We start from the raw sequence: 18,625 nt of genomic DNA, 5'->3' as shown, positions 1-18,625 counted from the left end.
GATATGAATAGGCATAGCCCAAGTACACAAGAAGGTATACAAAAGGTCACACCTATTTAGAGAGAAGTAAAAGAAACAAGAAAATCATGAAAATCGAGGTCACGACAATCTATAGTTGTGGTCCAAAGAAAAAGAGTGCTAACAAAAAATAATCTAAATTCTTCTAGTGAACGCTTATTGTCTTCACATGTCCGGTCATTTCGCTCCTTCCATAGGTACCACATGATACAAATCGGGATCATTTTCCAAACCGTTGAGATTTGTTGGAGACCTCATAGATTTATCCAGCTGGTCATGAGCTCTGTCACTGTGGCAGGCATAACCCAAGTTAACTCCATTCTATTAAACACATCATTCCATAACGTTCCAATAACATCACAATGTAATAGTAAATGATCCACAGTTTCACCTTTTTTCCTACACATACAACACCAATCTATATGAGCACCTTACGTCTCCGTAGATTATCCGTCATCAAGATCTTACCTAATGATGTTGTCCATACAAAAAATGCCGATTTGGGAAACACCTTGTTTCTCCATGAGAATTGCGTATTCTCTGGTTGTGTATGCAACTTATAAAAGGAAAGACAAAATGTACCTTCATCAGTGGTTATCCACGACATCTTATCTGCTCCTTGGGTTCTCGACATCATGGTGTATAGAAGACCAAAGAACTCCTCAATGTTGCCAACTTCCCAAATCTTAGGCAGCTATAGTGAAATTCATATTCCATTGGACTAGGTCCCCAAATAACTCCATACAATTAGCCACTAAGGCATCTTTCTCACCTGCAATCCTAAGAACTTATGGGAATGAATCCTTTAGAACTTGGTCTCCACACCACGGGTCAGTCCAGAATTTTATTCTAGATCCATCACTCAACACCAGTCTAGTATGCCAATTAAAGATTCCCCACCATCTTCAAATGTGTTTCCAAATTCTCACTCCATAAACTCCGTGAACCTCCTAGTGCACCCTCCCCCCCCCCCCCCCCCCCCCCTTCCAACATGCCTCCATATTTGCAATCGATCACTAATTCCATAGGGCTTACGACTTAGTATAATATCTCCACAGCTACTTCTCAAGCAAGGCTTGATTGAAAATCCTCAAATTTCTAATACTCAATCCACCCGAAGAGACTGGAAAACATACATTATCCCACTTGACTAGATGATACTTGAATTCTTCTCTTATCCCATTCCAAAAAAAATCATGATACAGCTTCTCGATACGATTCACCACACTTGCTGGAATTGGGAATATAGATAAAAAAATACATTGGTACATTAGAAAGAGTATTTTTTATCAAAAACTCTACGTGCAGTCAATTTTGCGTACTCCTTGCGCACTCCACTACTGTGATTGTGTGCTTCACTTTTTTTTAATATAAAATAACTACTTTGGCAAATCACATCAATGAAGTGCGCAAATAATACACAAAAATGATTGTATGCAACAGAACTCATTTTTTATAAGGGTGATCTTACCACCTTTCGAGATATATAATCTCTTCCAACCTGCCTAATCCTAAAACAAAGAAAAAAAAGGACATGTCTGTCATTTGAAGTTCATGCTGAGAAAAGTCATCTGCCATTAATGAATCTCAAAGAACTTGATCTTGTTACTTGATTTCCCAATATTACATGGACTAATGACTTATTAGGCATGGATATATACAGGCTTAGCAAAATACCAGAAGACTAAAGAGCATATGTATTGACAGATGTAGCTACAAGGCACTAAGACTCAATAGTGTAACTAATGGTTTTCCTTAAAATAAAGACAGCATTTACAGAATGCGTCACCTGGAAAGTCCTGGCTTATTGCTGAAGTCTTGACGACACCATTTTACTTCATATGCCACCTTCCATGCGTATTATCAATCAGCCATGGCAATCTTTGCACATCACAATATAGTTGACTTATCTCGGTGTGGAGTTGCTTGGCATCAATATTACTGAATGCAGAATCATATATTGTCCACCGTCATTGCTCAATGATGTCCTAACGGTTGATTACGGGAAATATTTTCCTCATTATAACACGGTAGTCAGAATGTTCTAATACAATAATTTACTTGTCATCAAATATTCAATTCCCAGTGCATTTTCACCACAATGTGACTACCAATGAGGTTCTCAGCCAAATGCTAAGACGTTAAGACTGCATTGAACATTGTGACCTTCCAAAGCGTTATTTAATCCTGTAACAAAAGGAGGCTGGAAGCGTAAGGTTCCAAGCACTGCCTGAAATATCTTCAAAGACTAAAGCAGTTCAATTTGCACACCTGATAAAAATATGGTTCCAATCATTGTAGTGCCAGTGCATCAAATCAATGCACAGCGCAGCACTCCTAAAACCCAAACGATATCACCTGGGTTCGATCAGATCTAGAAGGACAAATGACTTGAGAAGAATAACAATTACAAAGAGAGAAAAAATTGATTTGCACAGATGCACAAGAAGAAACATATTGTCTGGCTAGAGGAAAACATTGCGAGCCACTCCATACCACGTAAACCTAACACTTCATTTACAAAAATATCCCCCGCCAATATCTTTATATCTCAACTCATGATATCTACAAAATGGCAGCTAAGGATCAAAAAGGTTAAAATGATCTAGTTAAATAAAAGGCGACGTCTAACAGACTTGGAAAGATTTGGACTTGAAACTTCCCTTTTCCCTTTTGAGTTCTCCACACCCGAACCATCCGAAGCCTTGTCTGAACCTCCTGGTTTCACCTGAATTTGTACTTTGGTTGAACGATAGAATTCAGTGATACTTAGCTGGACACCTTTTGATTCTGGCTTTTCGATGGTCCCTTCAGATCTCAAGCTTGAACTCTTTCTTCGTTTTGATTCTTTCAGTTCCTGCAAAATTTCAAGCATGGAGAATCAGATACACTATAGCTCCAAAAGTAATGGCCAAGTTGATTTATTCAAATATTTTTTCTTTTACTATTCTTTTCTAGGCTCATCTTTTTTTTTACAAGTAAAAGTTTATTAATATCAACAGGTATAGCCAAGTACACTGGATGTATACAAGAGAAAACACCTAGCTAGGGAGCAGAAATAGATACAAGGAAATCATGATTGATTGTAACAACCTTTTTTTTCTAGGCTCATCTTTTATTGGTTGTAAATCTCTAAAGATGACCAAACCACATTCACAAAATCTCAACCAAGACAAAAGAAGTACCCAAATAGCACAGCACAGAATTCCCTGAAATAGCTGATCTTTTTATTTTTATTTTTTTGTGGAAAAAGGGTGTGACTATAGTAGAACCTCACCCACTAGAAACCGGACAGGAAGGGCCTAGACAGTGAAAAGCAGCAGGCACCCCCTCAAGCCGGGTTTGAGCCATAGCTTAGACCGTTTTTTATCGATAAACAAAAATTTTATTGATCATGAAACAGACAAAAGCCCGAGTATACAGGACATATACAAGAGCCATAGCTTAGACCTTAACCTCACTAGGGAATTAAATAAATCCTTAGGCGGCTAATACTAATAGTGTAAGGTGAGTCCCTACTTGGTTTCGAACCCAAGACCTAGTACATGCCAAGCCACTTGGGAGTAACCCAAGGACCATTGAGCCACCACCCTTTGTGGTAAATAGGTATTGCTCCTTACCAGCTATATCTCCAACTTCTTGCACACACATCATTATCTATTTTTCCTTTCCAATTCTCTCTCTCTCTCTCTCTCTCCCCCCCCCCCCCCCCAAAAAAAAAAAAAAGAAAGAAAACCCACTTTTACCCCATTTTTCATTTTCTTTTTCACCTCAGAACCCCTTTCAAAATCAATAAAATTTAATGGATTGGTTATCTTCAATTTTCTTGGCAGTCAATTGTCACTATCTCTTGTTACAACAACTAGCTTGAATAATTAACTAGAGAAGGTTTGGACAGCCGGTTGAGGGATGGTATACCGGGAGTCCTTTGCAAGCTGGACATGGAGAAGGCCTATGACCATGTGAGCTGGGATTTTTTGCTTATGTTAAGGAGATGTGGTTTTGGACATAGGTGGTGTGGTTGGGTTAAACATTGTGTCTCAACCGCTGTGTTAGTCAATGGCAAACCTTGTGGATTTTTTCAGAGTTCGAGGGGTTTGAGACAATGGGACCCATTATCTCCTTTTCTATTTGTTTTAGTAATGGAGGCTTTGAGTCGTATGATGGAAGATGTTGTAAGGGGTGGTTTCTTTGCTGGTTTTTCAATGGGAAACACAGGTTATCCATCTCCCATTTATTGTATACGGATGACACTTTAATTTTCTACGATGTTGACAGTGGAAATATTCAAGCTTTAAGGGCTGTACTTTTGTGTTTTGAAGCAGTTTCGGGTCTCAAGGTGAACTTGGGAAAGTCAGAATTGGTTCCGGAGGAGGAGGTGGGGAATATTAACCATCTAGCTGATTTGTTGGGTTGTAAAGTGGCTGCTCTTCCTATGAGTTACCTCGGACTTCCTTTGGGAGCCTCTTTTAAAGCAAAAACTATTTGGGATGTAGTAGAGAAGGTAGAAAAAAGATTTTTGGGTTGGAAGCGACTTTACCTTTCAAAAGGTGGGAGATGAACTCTTACCAAAAGTACCCTCACCAATCACCGTGCATACTATCTCTCTTTATTTCCTTTACCGGTAGTGGTGGCTAATCGGATTGAAAGACTATGGGGGGGCTATGGGTGAGGAATACAAGTTTCATCTTGTGGGTTGGCCAAAAGTGTGCAGTCTAAAGGAGATGGGAGGCTTGGGGGTGCGTAACTTGATTACTTTCAATAAAGCCCTATTAGGAAAATGGTTGTGGAGATTCCAATTGGAAGAGGATTCATTGTGGAGAATGGTAGTGGGTGGGAAATATTTGTGGTTAGGGGGGTTGGTGTTCTAAGGAGGGTAGGGGGACTTATGGAGTGAGTCTTTGGAAGTTTATTAGAAAGGGGTGGAAGGCATTTGCAACACACACCAGTTTGGAGGTTGGTGAGGGCACAAGAATTAGTTTCTGGTTTGATGAATGGTGTGGTGAGAGAGCTCTGTTTTCTGCATTTCCAAGAGTTTTCAGATTAGCCGGAAATCAACAGGCTGCTGTTTCAGATGTTTTATGTCGAGCCAATGGCACACTGTACTGGAATCTAACCTTTTCCAGAAATGTGCAGGAATAGGAAGTTGAGGAGATAGCAGGTTTTTTCAGTTTTCTTTATTCCAGGAAGCTAGGGGGAATTGGGGGAGATAGAATGCGGTGGAAACATTCAGAGAACAAAAAATTTTCTGTCAAATCCTTCTATAAGGTGCTGCAAGACCACCAGCCCATAGTGTTCCCATGGAAGGGTATATGGAGAGTTCCAATGCCACCTAAAGTTGCATTTTTTGCTTGGACTGCTGCTTTAGGTAAGATTTTGACAGCTGACAATTTAAGAAAATGAGGGATGATTGTATTGGAGTGGTGCTACTTGTGTAAGAAGGATGGTGAATCGATTGATCATATTTCTCTGCATTGTGAGGTGGTGAGGGAGTTATGGGATAGCATTATCAGTAGGGCTGGGTTGACTTGGGTTATGCCCAAGAGTGTGGTGGACCTCCTAGCATGTTGGAATAGGCAACATCATAGCTCTCAGCTGGCGGCGACGTGGAGGATGGTCCCTTTGTGCTTATTGTGGTGTATTTGGTTGGAAAGAAATGAGAGATGCTTCAACAACAAGGAGAGAACAGTGGGGAAATGAAACTTTTTGGTATTTTCTTTGGTTCAATGGTTTTCTGCTATTGTATTAAAGGGAGGGAATGTTCATGAGTTTTTGCTTTCTTTTCAGCTTGCTAGAGTGCAATTAGATGTGTCTCTTTTGTATACTTCTTGTCTACATGGGCTTTGCCTAGTTGCATTCGATCAATAAAGTTTATTACTTAAAAAAAAAAAAAAAAAAAACTAGAGAACATACTTGAATAATACTAAATCCAACAATCAAAAAAGAATTTTAAGTTTGGGCCCGGGGAGGGGGACGTAGCACACCTTTTCACGCAAAAAACTGTCAACCTTTTCTGAAAAAGCAGCCTGAACAAGGTCCATATTTTCATCTGTCAACAGGTAGAAGCAGCCCTCCTCATCAACATGAATCTCTGGAACATTGGGCCCTTCCAATAAATTGGCAGATTCATCAGATGCTATAACATCTTGTTGCCTATCACACTCCTCAGTAGGGATTGTATACATAGCACTCCCCAGAGCAGATGCAACTTTTATCCACTTGACCAAATAGAATGGATGTCCGTATCTGATCTTTACACGCAGTACAGAGTCAAACTCATACTGTCCATACAACAAAGTTTTTACAGGATTTACAGCCATTTCTCTCAAGAAAATGGTCGACAACATGGGAAACATCATCCGCCGAATATAAGATGGCTCCCAGATCTGATTAAAAGCCAAGAAATCAACAAGCATTTCAGTTTTTGGGCTTCCCCATGATATGCAAGGGCCATCTTTTCCTGTAAAAACATTCAAAAAAATCTCTGTTACAGACATGTGCAAGATATAGTCCGAACAAAAAGTTATAAAATGAAAAGAAGAAGAAGAAGAAATTTTTCTAGATTATCAATAATTTTGAATTTGTTTCTTTTTTTGGAAGTCCTAAAGGCTGCACTGAAACGCCGTGGGTCAGATCGGGGAGCCTTGAAATGCAATACCAGTATAAGTAACCTTAAACTAATCCAAACCAAAGGTGGTGACCATATGTTATATGCAGTACCGTATAGCCTCACATGCAAGACCATATAGACTAAGGCCTCGTTTGGATATTCAGATGATATAAGATGAAAAATCTATGAATAGTAATGAGATGGTTTGTGAATAGTAGTAAAATAGTTTGAATTAAGATTTTTATTGGATTTTGGGAAAGGAGAGAGAAAAAGTTGAATAATAATATTATAAAATTAAAATATTGTTAGAATATAACTTTTTAATATTATTTTTGTTTTGGGATTTGAAAAAGTTGAATTGTTTTTTGTGTTTTATATGGAAGTTTGAGAACGTTGTAATGATTAGTAATGATTAGATGAAAAAGTATGAAAAAGAAATTGAAAAGTGTTTGTGTTTGAGCAATGTTTGGATGTTGAGTTGAGATGAGACCAACAATGTATCCAAACAGGGCCTAAGATCTATCAATGTCCCAAGTGGTAACAAAGTCACAAATTCATTAAATTATGGTTAACATATCATTTCATTGATTACTTATTAAAAAAACAGATCATTTCATGGATTATTTAGGCATCTTAATTTATATTCAGTCCAAGCATTTCGGGAAGTTCATGCCAAAAGCACATCACTAACTTTCTGATAAGCACCCCTTAATCCTTGCTATCAAATACTAAATAAGCCAAACAAACTTACCAGCAAAATAACCATGGTTGTCGCACAAATACATTGCAATTATCTTCTCATTGGGAAAATTCGACTGCATTGCAATCTTGTTGCAAACTTTCATTCTCCAATTTTCTTGCTTTTTATGTTCCTTCTCCTTCTGAGCCTGCGATTTAGACACTATTAAATGCTTTTAATGTTGAATAGAATTCACACTCCGCACGGACAAGACAAAAAAGAAAAAGCAATTTCAATTCTCAAGCAAAACAGAGGTTATCCTAAAATGTCACTACGACAGTTTCTGAAAGAAACAATAAAAACACAGCAATAAATAAGGGCATACCACACCACAGGAGGGGCAATCACATTTAAATCCATCTGGCTTTTTCATGCAACCTTCACCATTACTAGTACTGCAGTATTCACAAGAAAACTTAAAATGAGCCCTCTTGCCGCCAGGATGTCCACAGAAGGAACAGTGACAACATCTTATCTTTGGTGAGCTCTTATCCGAACTAGGCGTATGATCATCTAAAGATTTAATGCCACCTTGAAACAGTGGAGTATCCCCATGGCCTATTTCATATAGCCTACAGGAAATATCATCTTCAGCATGGAAGGTATCAATCCCAACTCGATCTAACATTACCACATGTTCATTTCGAATTTACAGCTACAGAAAAAAAATGACCGACATCAGTTAATGAGCACACCTATTCAGTATCTCATCTTCAGCAAAAGCTTGGACAAAGCGAAGAGCTGTATCAAGCCCAATCCCTTGCACCCCGTCCAAATCATGGTCATTGCCAACCAACAGAGATATAGCAATCAAGTGTTTCCTCTTCAACCCAATACCAGCTTCAATATCTGATATGTGGTAGCATTCAAATGGTTCCTGCATACCATGAGATTCTCATGCTTACCAAAAAGGATATTGCAAAGTCAAATGATTTAATCATGAACTGATAGGAACATGAAGAAATTTGTGAACTACAATTACGGCATAGATGTCATTGTCATATTGAAAAGTAAATGATTAGATGACACTTTAAAATGCAACCTAATGCTCAATAAGGGCACAAATAAATCACTTGTACTTACTTTGGAATTGGGCTGAACACATTTGATGACACATTTAGCCCCATAGAGGAATGCATCACTGTCGGCAGTGATGCAAGCATCTACATAACCTTCACTGTTTAACTGTGCACACAATGCTTCTGCCTCTCCTTTTGCTTTTACCACAGGCAACCCAAAAAGCTCAAGCAGTTCCTATCAAGCCACTATTAGTAAAAAATTGCATCAAGGTCCCAAAAGCATCACCAAAAAATCTAGGGAAACTGAAAAACCTGCAACCATCCAAAAGGTGGAATGCAGACTTCACCATACCAAATATATTTAACAAAATTGATGCCAACATAGCTAAAATGATCTTACACCTCAATTCAATGCAAGCCACAAATGAAGTACAAAGACGAGAGCTTGTTCACATAAGTACGCAACTAAATGATGAGCCAAAAAAAAGCCCCTCGGTTGCTAAAAATCTCACAAAAATAAGTTTAATGAGTAACCCTGCAATACCTACAAGGAAATTTGTAAGAACTTCCCCAACACACATGTACACCAAGAAAAAGAAAAATTAATGTGACATATGCTTCAAACTTGTCAGTAACATCCTTATGTTTCTTCATCACAAGTATTGTTACCAAACCTCAACCTCAAAGAATAAACCCCCAAAATGCCTGTTCATAATGTATTGTGCGGGTTTTTAGTTTATAACAGTAATAAACGTTAAAAGTTTTTTCAGTTCATACTTCATATAGGGGGGTTTCCTAGAGTTCACACATACTTTCTTCTACATGTTAAAATATGGACATAAACATAAAATGAAATTAACTGTTTTAACCTCATTTTGTTTTCTCGTGGAACCTCACCAAGTTGGTCCCTTCAGGCCCACCCACCATAAATGAGTATTAGGTAATAAAAAAGAACTCCTAGTCCCAGGATGTCAAATATACAGCTCATCCCAAACCTACCCATTGATCACTAGGTTGCATCCTGATGATGGTGGGTCTATTTCCTCAGTTAGTCAACAATCAGAAGAAGAAAATCCCCAAAAAGAATATAGGTTGATGCACAAAGGGGCGAAACCAGAACTCAACCAAATATGAGTTTATTATGATGATAGAAATTTCTAGAACTTGTGGGTAAGGTATTTGTTAATTGTGTAAACGCCTTTCCGATGAATTTGGAAAAAATGGAATGAAGGAAGCAAATATTCACCTCCATTTATCTTAACATTCGCAAAATCTAACAAAGTTGATTGCAATTATGATGAAATAAACAACCCACCACGCACTCTCGAACACATTTTGAAAATGCACCATTCCTCTCAACCGAAACGCCCTCTTCAGCAACCGGAAAATCTGACAAATCAATGCCAGAAGCACGAAAAAACCTTGCAATTCTTGCCTGCGATTTAAGCGGTGATGGAGTTCCATCGAGGACAAAGACCGGAAATGCACCAAACTGCAAATACCACAGCACCATTGTTATCAGAACAAGTCAGGCAACATTATGTTGTAAAGAAAATGTGGAAAACAAAACAAAATTATTATTTAAACGTTGGACATTTTTTGGGACCCAAAACAAAATTTCCATTTCACTGAGGCTAACACAATCATTTAAGTAATACATCCTACAACGAAGAAAGGAGAAGGATTGCATCAAAACAATAAACAAAACCTCAAAACAATAACAGATTAAAAAAAAGTAGGAACTTCAAAACAAATAACAGATAAAAAAATAAAATTTTCTTTCCCGTTTTTCATTATTTTTTCTTTTCTATGCAGCCAAAGAAAAAATTTTAAATAAGCAAAACGATTTGGGCCAAATAAGACAAGAAATTTATCTCAGCCAAGATAAGTCTTTCAAACCATAAGCCGAAAACTTTGGTTTCTTGGTAACCAAGCAGGAACCGAAAATGAATGAGAGAAGGAGAACCAAGAGCACCTTAGAGAAGAGATTGATGGTACGGAAGAAAGTAAGCCTGATGTGTGGCTTTCTGACATGGGTCTTGATAGCGGTCTCGTGCTGGACGATCCAGAAGGAGAGGTCTACGGCGACTCGTTTGTTCCTCAGGAAATCGAAGCCTTCGGTTCGGGCATAGGGCTTCAGCAAGTCCCAGAAATGCCCTCCCACCCCATTGCTTTTCCTTACAAAAAAATGTGGGTCAGAAGAAAATGTAGGAAAAGAGCGGGATTTCGGCTTGCATGCACAAAGATGGTGACAGTACTCGCAGTAGCTTCACAGTTCGGAGAAGAAGTGGGAGGCGAAAGGGGTTGAATGGGCGAGTGTGTTTATGTATGGGCCTACGGCTGATCCAAAATCCGAAAGTTCATTTCGAATTTGTGATCAAATTATTTCCCTCGTTACGTTTTCTCTTAAATCTCACTTTGTAGCTCGTTATTTATATACAATATTAATATCATTAAATTTATCTAAGAACAACATGTACTAATATCCTACTTAATTAAATTCATAATATAAAATATAGTAATTGAATCTTTTGTTTAATATCATAATCAATAAATCCTGATATTTTAAATTACTTAATACTAATAATATATTATAATTTAGTAAAATACTTAGACTATTTTAAATAAGTCATAAAAATCCCAAATTCTTAAAATAGATTTATTTTTCCATAATTATTCAATCTTACAAGAGATCTAATAAATATTAATATCATTTAAATATTCTTAACATATTTTTTTATTTTCATTCTACAACTTTAATAGCATAATTATATCAAATCTATTAAAGTAAACAGTAAAATTTCGTTCAATAAAACGTTCAAAATAAATTAAACACTTTTGCTACTGAAATTCTAATATGATTTCTAATCTTTCAAATATAATTTAACTATATATATATATATTTATATCTACAATAATTGGTGGAAACATTCGATTAATAAATAGATTTAATCATATTTAATTATACTTAAATTGATACATAATAATATTATTCAAATGGTAAATACCAATAAAATAATCCTATCTCATTACTTTTTTTTTAATGAGTAAATATAAAATAAAAGAACGAAAAATATTCTAACAGGAGATATCTAAATAAATATATGAGAAAAAGAAGAGATAATGGTATTCACTATCATTTTTATCACCATCATTCTATCATTTTATGATGCGAAATTAAATGATTGAAACTATTTATATATATTTTATTTGTCAATGGTATGATTTATTGATACCAAGCTAAAAAATATTAAAAAGATGATAATAATGAAAGACGAGGAATATAACTTCTCAAACACTCTAATGCTTTGTTTGAGAAATGATAAACTACCAACTAAATTCCTACCCTTAAACTACTATTGAATAAAATAATAAAAAGTCTATTTGCACCCGGTAGGGGTAACTCCCGCGTACCCCTCCTTCCACATGTACAAATGAAACGCTATGTTTCATATACACCATCTCACTGAGTCTTTGCTTTCTCCCTCCCTTCCCGTCCTTCGTCATAGACAGAGCATGAGCAACCCTCCCTTGCCTTCGGAAAACCCACAGACAAAGCAACATCGTAGATTTGTAGAAGGGTGAATCTGATTCCCACAGACCACAAAAACATGAAAGTATGATACTATGCAAACAACATATAGTTACAGTTCATCAAGGAAACATAGCATACATCGAGAAAAAAGTCTAAAATAAATAACACCCAAGCTGCCTATCAATTAACGCTTTTACTTCAATTTAAAATAAAAAATTCCCCCAAGCCAAAGTTTGTGAACATAGTGGAATCGTTGACCCTCCATAAACATGGCATTTATAGTCAAGTTATAGGCATATTTGTGGAAAGAAAATCTTAGCAGAAAGAAAGTCCCATGTGATATAAACTAATGAATGATACCCATAGTCACTAATTTACTACATGCAAAGACAGCGAAAAAAATTACCAAAGGCTTCACCAAATTGCACTTTTTATTCACTTCAAGCCCTAGATTAGAATGTTTTGACCCTTCTTCCATGAACAAGATCTTGAAATTTGACAGTGCGTTCGCCTTCAAAATTCAAATAAAAGTCCAATAAAAATGCTGCACCTGAAGCACTAAAAATGTCACTAAAGGCAAGAAATCTGACTTCCAAAATAACATATTTAAAAAGCATCTTGCACCTATTAAAATGAGAAAACCTCAATTAAGTTGAATCAAAATAAACAATGCTCATACCCACAACGATGACCATCAATGCAATCTCTCTTTCAGACAACTCTCTCTCTCTAGATGCTAAAAGGCTCTAGGATTAGGTTTCATTTAGTGTTTTACGAGCTTACTCTTCCTTTCTATTGGGTTTGATTTGTGTTTACATTTTTTTAATATATTGGTTGATGTGACACAATGTCATGTCAATGGATTCTCTTAAAAGTACTCAACGTTAAGTACTTTTAACAGAATTGTAAAATGATATTATTTTAAAATTTAATTTTTATTTTAATTTTGATTTGATTTGATGTATCTAAAATTTAAAAAAATTATATTTTATGAAGAAGTTGTAGATAAATTATGGATGGGTTGTTACCGTATCCTCTTTCTGTTTTGTAATCTAGAACTCTGTGAGCCGACAAATGCATCCACGAGCGCGCACAGTAACCGACGGAGTCCGTGACACTTGAGAAATGAGTTGCCCCTACGGCAACATCGGATCCCTTGCAAGTTGCAGCGTATTGGCCACGTGCAACAAGCCCTGGCCATCGAGGAGCAACCCGACAACATGAAAAAGTACCATCTCTGTTTGATTGATTGCAAGGTTACAAGCCTATGCCCAGTATCTGATCATCGATCCCACCCAGTCCCATTCTGATTTATAAATTCATATAGGAAGGACCCCATGCAACTCTATTGCTGCATATTTTGCAGACCAACCACAGCACAGTTTCTCTTATTTTATTCTCAATCTCATTTTTTGTACATTAATCTGATTCCCTAACTAGCAATGTCCAGTACACTTATTATGATGCCCTCTTTTGTTTTTAGTTTTTTTATTTTTAATTTTTACCGGACAAAGTTGAAAATGATGGGCGTGCATTAAAAAAAAAAGTATTGTTTATCAAATTAATATCTAATTATTCATCTTTAACCAACGAGTAGTAAATATATAACTTCACACTGATAATTGTGTTGATTTAGCTGAAAATGGTATTGGAAAAAGATAATTGTTACAAATATAAAAAGATTATACAAAGTAAATTCATAAACTGTTGTGATTTTATGAAATCCGTTAGATCTACTTGATAATAAAAATAATTTTACAATATGAAATATCACATCAAGTTATATCAGTTTATAAGTTTACTTTTATATAATTTTTTTGTAACCAAAATATTTTTCTTGAAAAAAACATATCACATCCTGATCATCCTGATATATATTTACTTTCTGCTATGGTAAAATTAATTTGTAGGGTTTTTGAGGCTTCAAATCATGAAAGCTAGCATTGCATGTGATGATAGATAGAGGCAGTACTACGTTAGTGCTGCAGATGACAGTTAAGGACTGAGGGAGTCAACGCATTTTTCCCTGACGACATACTTCTGACGAGAATCTCAAGTGCATGCAGCATGCATACATAGATAGGACCAGACCTCCTAAATCTCCAAATCCCACTCTCTTTGATCTATTAATTTAAATCCCCACAAAACAAGAAGCATCCGCGCTTCTACCTTACTTTGTCCTTTTCCTGATTTTATATTTTCATAACTCTCTCGCGCGCACGAGCTTCTTACCTGGAGATCTCCACCCAGAAGCTACCTCTCCCTTTCTTCTTCACCCTTTAAATTCACTTCCCTAGCTCTTCCTCAATCTCATTCCCATTCTCTCCCTTTCTCAGTACACCATCTCTCATGTTCTTATTTTTCCACTCTTTCTGATCAGCTTCTCTGCTAGCTACTGCAAGCTTCATATATAGTAGGCTAATCCACAAGATGAATGTGCAACAAAGAAAAACTCCTGCAAATGAGCGTAAAAAGCCCAGAATGCTGAAAGATTTCCTCAGCGAAAGCTCAGATTCATGTCCTTCAGGCGCCGGATTCAAATCCTTTCCTACACAGCCATGCAGTAGTACTACTTGCAGTACTCATGATCAGTACCATTCAAATCCAAACAACACGATGAAGTTACTCAGAAGCCGATCAAAAGCTGCATCAGCAGCCACAATCTCAGCCGTCCAAGCCCTGATTAACGCGTTTAAGAAATACCCTCCGATGTTCCTGTCGAGAAAGAAGTACTACTCGAGCAGCAAGGAGGCCGGTAGGAGCACTAGCGATATCGATGGAGCCAAAATCAGGTTCAGAGTCAAAGACATCGTACGGTGGTCATCGTTCAAGGACTTGGTGCAGGAAAAATCTAGGCCCTTGGATGTCGCTTCCTCACCCGATGATCATCATCAGCAGTACTATTACTACTGCACCACCACCAACACTAGTAATACGACCTGCAGTTCTTCCTCCGATGGCTCCAGTTGGTGCGAAAGCGACTTCACCTCCTCCGAGTATTTACTGTCGTCGTCCAGCTGGCACGGTAAGTCAAAGGAGTGCGGTGAACACGAGGTCAAAGTTGGTAAAAAATATTTACAATCTGTCGGTAGGGATTGCCTGGAGGTGACAGCAGGGACAGAATCTTACGCTGACATGGAAGTGGGACCTAAGGTAAGAACAATTATTTAGTGACTCGCGTTTATAATTTTTAATATAAAAATTCTAAGTATAGATATTTTTACTAATTTTTGTCTGTATTTTATTAATATAATTGGTTGTATCATTTTTTTAATATAAAATATCTATTTTTTATCAATTACATCAGTAAAATATATAAAAAATATACAAAAATAATTGTATGATACATAACTTTTTTTAATAAAAATTTGGTTGTGTCTGCTGTTGAGGGTGCTTCGATTTGATTATTTACATAGGAATTAATTTTTAAATATATTATTTTATACAATAAAACCATGTTTAATTATTGATGATAAAAATAATTCTGATTTAATATAACTTAATGGTACTACAAGAAAAACGGACATTTGTGATTAATTTATTGCGATTAAAAGATTATTCACAACTAATTTTAATTACAAATAATCATTTTATTGAAATTAACTGGTCGCAAATAAGCAGTTTTCTTGTAGTGTGGGCTGGTCGCTAAAAAGTACAAGATAACATTGATTAAAATAAGTATATAAAATTGGGATGGAGGTCCAACAAATAATGCAAAATAATTATTATATATATTGTTTTGACTAAGCAATATGTTTTTTTGTTCCCTATGCATATATTTTCTATCCATAAACACTGAATTGCATAGCATTTTTTCGTGTCAATTGCTTAAAGTTTAATTTTATCACATTAGACAAAAGAGAAGTTGGGGAGTAACGAGGAAGTTTCTTTCTATAAATTAATCATATTCTTAAATGAAAACTATTTAATACATAGAAATGATTCGTACAATTTTAAGGGAGTAATTCTCGCATATATAAAAATGAATATATATGATATATACATTAAAAAAAAATTATTTTTTAAATAAAATATGCATAACTTATATATACTAAAATTACGTCTAATTAATATTAGTACATTATTCGCCCTTACTTTTAAATGTATAATTAGCATATACTTATTTAAAAAGTAATATTCTGATTTCCACTTGCAACAACATGCCACGTCATCAACAATAATCTAATTAATTTACTGATGATTTTTGTAGAGCATAGTACCATTGTTCCAATGGCTTCAACCATTAAAAAATAAACCTAACTCTATTTTAAGATTCATAAGCTAAGAAAAAAATAGTTCTTCTCACATCAAAATCTGACGAAAAAACATGTCGTTTTTTTATAAATAATATTGGTTATTGTTTCCACAAAAATATTTCTTGAATTCTTTATAACATTAATCTCATTTAGATTCAAAACTATCTGATCTTATCTAATCATTACAACTTTTCGAAACTTTTAAACAAAATATAATAAACAATTTAACTTTTTCAAATTTCAAAATAAAAATAATATATAATATTATAATAATATCTTATTCAATTTTCAACTTACAATCTAAACCTATCAATTGTTTGAAGACTTCTTACATGAGTCTCTGATGAAAAGGTTATAAATAATTAATTAATTTCCCCAACCCATTTCTTTTATGTGTAATATTCAGTATTTTTATGGTACTGTTCTAGTGTTTTCATGAAATTGTTACCAATTTTGATTTGCTGTAACAGATCATAGAGTCGGAATTGGAGGAGAAGGAACAGCAAAGCCCAGTTTCAGTGCTTGATTTTCAAGTTGGGGATAATGAAGAGTCATTCTCGGCTTTTACTCGAAGCCTTGCCTGTGTGGAGAGTAAGTACTTCATCTGATCTGCCATAACGTACATATATATGTTATGTTCATAGGAACAAAATGCTGATCATAAACCATGATGTTTTTCTAACAGGGACAAGACAAAACCTTATGCAAAAGATCCAGCGGTTTGAGAGTCTTGCTAAACCAGAGTCTTTCGACTTAGAGGAATGGATGTCAATGGAAGAAAATACCGAATTCAGAGAATTACACCATGATAATAAGGATGATGAGGATGAGGAAGAAGAGCCAAATGAACTTGAAATGAAGGTGAGAGAGCTGGTGAATCATGTCAAAGTAGATATTGGCAAGGCCAAAGTGGAACAACTAGTACTGTTGGATTTCTTTCTTGAACAGTTGAGTACAAAGAAATCATGTCAAACAAAGAAGGATGATGATGATGATGATGAGCTTGAAAGGGAGATGGTGAGCATGGCAAAGGCATGGATGAGAGGGGAACATAATGGGTTATATGAATGGGGGTTAGATCAGCACAAGAGGGAGGCTTACGTTAGAGAGATGGATAGGAGAGAAATGTGGAGCAAATTCGAAGAGGAGCAACAGGAAGTGGCATTGGAAATTGAGACTCAGGTTTTGGAGTTCTTGGTGGATGAGGTTTTTGTTGATCTCTTCTTACGGTGAAAATGTCTATATATAATCTAATGGCCGCTGGCATTTCCCAAACATTAATGCGCCAATCAGATGATGCCATACCAAGAAATGCATGCTTAAAAGATGATGGTTATATGGATGGGGAATAATACTTTTTCAGTGACAAAACATCATTATCGATCGATATGGTCTTATTCTCTAAGATCAAGTACTAGTACTATTTCAATTTTGGCATGTACCTATGATAGAAGAAATTCTTTTAACATTTGAAGGCATAACTCATGCACAATTTTGTAGGGTCTTTGCAACACTATCACATGAAGCTTATCTTTTGTTTAGCAAATAAACAAGGAAGAACAATTATTTTGTTTTTTTGTCCTTTTATCAGATAAGATCTTAATGAAAAGGTACTAAGTTTCATTTTTTTTTTTTTTTTTCTGATCAAATGGGATATTTGTGATCCATTATTTTGACTCATAAGGGTAGGCTGTGTATGAGATCTCACATTATTTGAGAAGAAAAAGTTATTGCTCTTTTTAATCATGCATGGTTTTTTAATGGGGTCAGCCAATTGTATAATTGACTCGTCATTTCCAAATATAGACCCAGATGTGACTTGGGTCCCCATTGGAGCATTATAATATTATCCAGTTTTATTAATCAACTCTCTCTTTTAGCGGATTATTACACTTTTAAGTAGCAAAAAAAACTAAAGTTAAAATAAAAAAAGCATCTTAAGCCAAAATAGAGCAAACCAGACAAAATATATAGTAGAACTAGAACAATATCTAGAAAGACAGTATCTAATGTCAGAAATGAGGCAAACCTGATGGATCCAAAATGTAAAGCCGAAATGCGTTTGGAAAAGTGAGCAGCAACTGAAAATGTAGCCTCCACACCCACAGCTCCCGAAAGTTTGCAAGGGCATCAGCTAGTCCATTCCGAAAATCTGATTTGAGATAATGGCATGTAAGAAAGAAGGCCAGGATATCTTTCCACATCTCAAAAAAACCATGTGGGAGTTATAGTCACGAAGGGAATGTTGTTTTCAAAGAGCCATTGGGCCTTGGACCTTAATGCATGGTGTTCTAGTTAGGCTGTTTTTGCTGAATATTTTTGGAAAGACAGATGTACCCTCATTTGGGTAGTCATCTCAACCTATCTCATTCAATCTCATCTCATCTCATCTCTAGGGCTGGCTCTTCCATTAGACAAGTTAGGCAATTGGCTAAGGCTCCTAATGGA

The 18,625-nt window shown here is 35.9% G+C and overlaps 2 protein-coding genes across 2 annotated transcripts; one reads left to right on the top strand and one right to left on the bottom strand.

Annotated features, from left to right (window-relative positions):
• Positions 1-2,425: 2,425 nt before the first annotated feature.
• Positions 2,426-13,156, bottom strand: LOC121246550 (flap endonuclease GEN-like 1). Its single transcript, XM_041144724.1, has 10 exons — positions 13,062-13,156; positions 11,854-11,973; positions 10,362-10,653; positions 9,702-9,878; positions 8,451-8,621; positions 8,063-8,244; positions 7,693-7,939; positions 7,380-7,515; positions 6,003-6,478; positions 2,426-2,875 (listed from the first exon to the last, which is right to left on the bottom strand). Exons 1-10 carry the CDS (start codon positions 13,154-13,156, stop codon positions 2,624-2,626), a joined length of 2,148 nt encoding a protein of 715 aa, XP_041000658.1. The 3' UTR covers positions 2,426-2,623.
• An 883-nt stretch (positions 13,157-14,039) lies between these two features.
• Positions 14,040-17,747, top strand: LOC121245112. The gene is made up of 3 exons (XM_041143430.1): positions 14,040-15,074; positions 16,648-16,768; positions 16,863-17,747. The coding sequence occupies exons 1-3, from the start codon at positions 14,352-14,354 to the stop codon at positions 17,408-17,410; spliced, it is 1,392 nt and encodes a 463-aa protein (XP_040999364.1). The 5' UTR covers positions 14,040-14,351; the 3' UTR covers positions 17,411-17,747.
• The last annotated feature ends 878 nt before the right edge of the window (positions 17,748-18,625 follow it).

Source organism: Juglans microcarpa x Juglans regia, chromosome 1S (genome assembly GCF_004785595.1).
Source record: "Juglans microcarpa x Juglans regia isolate MS1-56 chromosome 1S, Jm3101_v1.0, whole genome shotgun sequence".
In the NCBI taxonomy this organism is placed as follows: domain Eukaryota; kingdom Viridiplantae; phylum Streptophyta; class Magnoliopsida; order Fagales; family Juglandaceae; genus Juglans; species Juglans microcarpa x Juglans regia.
The sequence above is the reverse complement of the archived record's forward strand: the minus strand, read 5'-3'. Positions and strand labels throughout refer to the sequence as shown.

Coding starts and splice junctions, on each gene's coding strand:
- LOC121246550 (XM_041144724.1), bottom strand. CDS start 13,156: ATGGTACTTTTTCATGTTGTCGGGTTGCTCCTCGATGGCCAGGGCTTG. Junction 11,974..13,061: donor GCAAGGGATCCGATGTTGCC/GTAGGGGCAACT, acceptor TGTGGGAATCAG/ATTCACCCTTCTACAAATCT. Junction 7,940..8,062: donor GAAGATGAGATACTGAATAG/GTGTGCTCATTA, acceptor TATTTCCTGTAG/GCTATATGAAATAGGCCATG.
- LOC121245112 (XM_041143430.1), top strand. CDS start 14,352: ATGAATGTGCAACAAAGAAAAACTCCTGCAAATGAGCGTAAAAAGCCC. Junction 15,075..16,647: donor ACATGGAAGTGGGACCTAAG/GTAAGAACAATT, acceptor TTGCTGTAACAG/ATCATAGAGTCGGAATTGGA. Junction 16,769..16,862: donor AAGCCTTGCCTGTGTGGAGA/GTAAGTACTTCA, acceptor TTTTTCTAACAG/GGACAAGACAAAACCTTATG.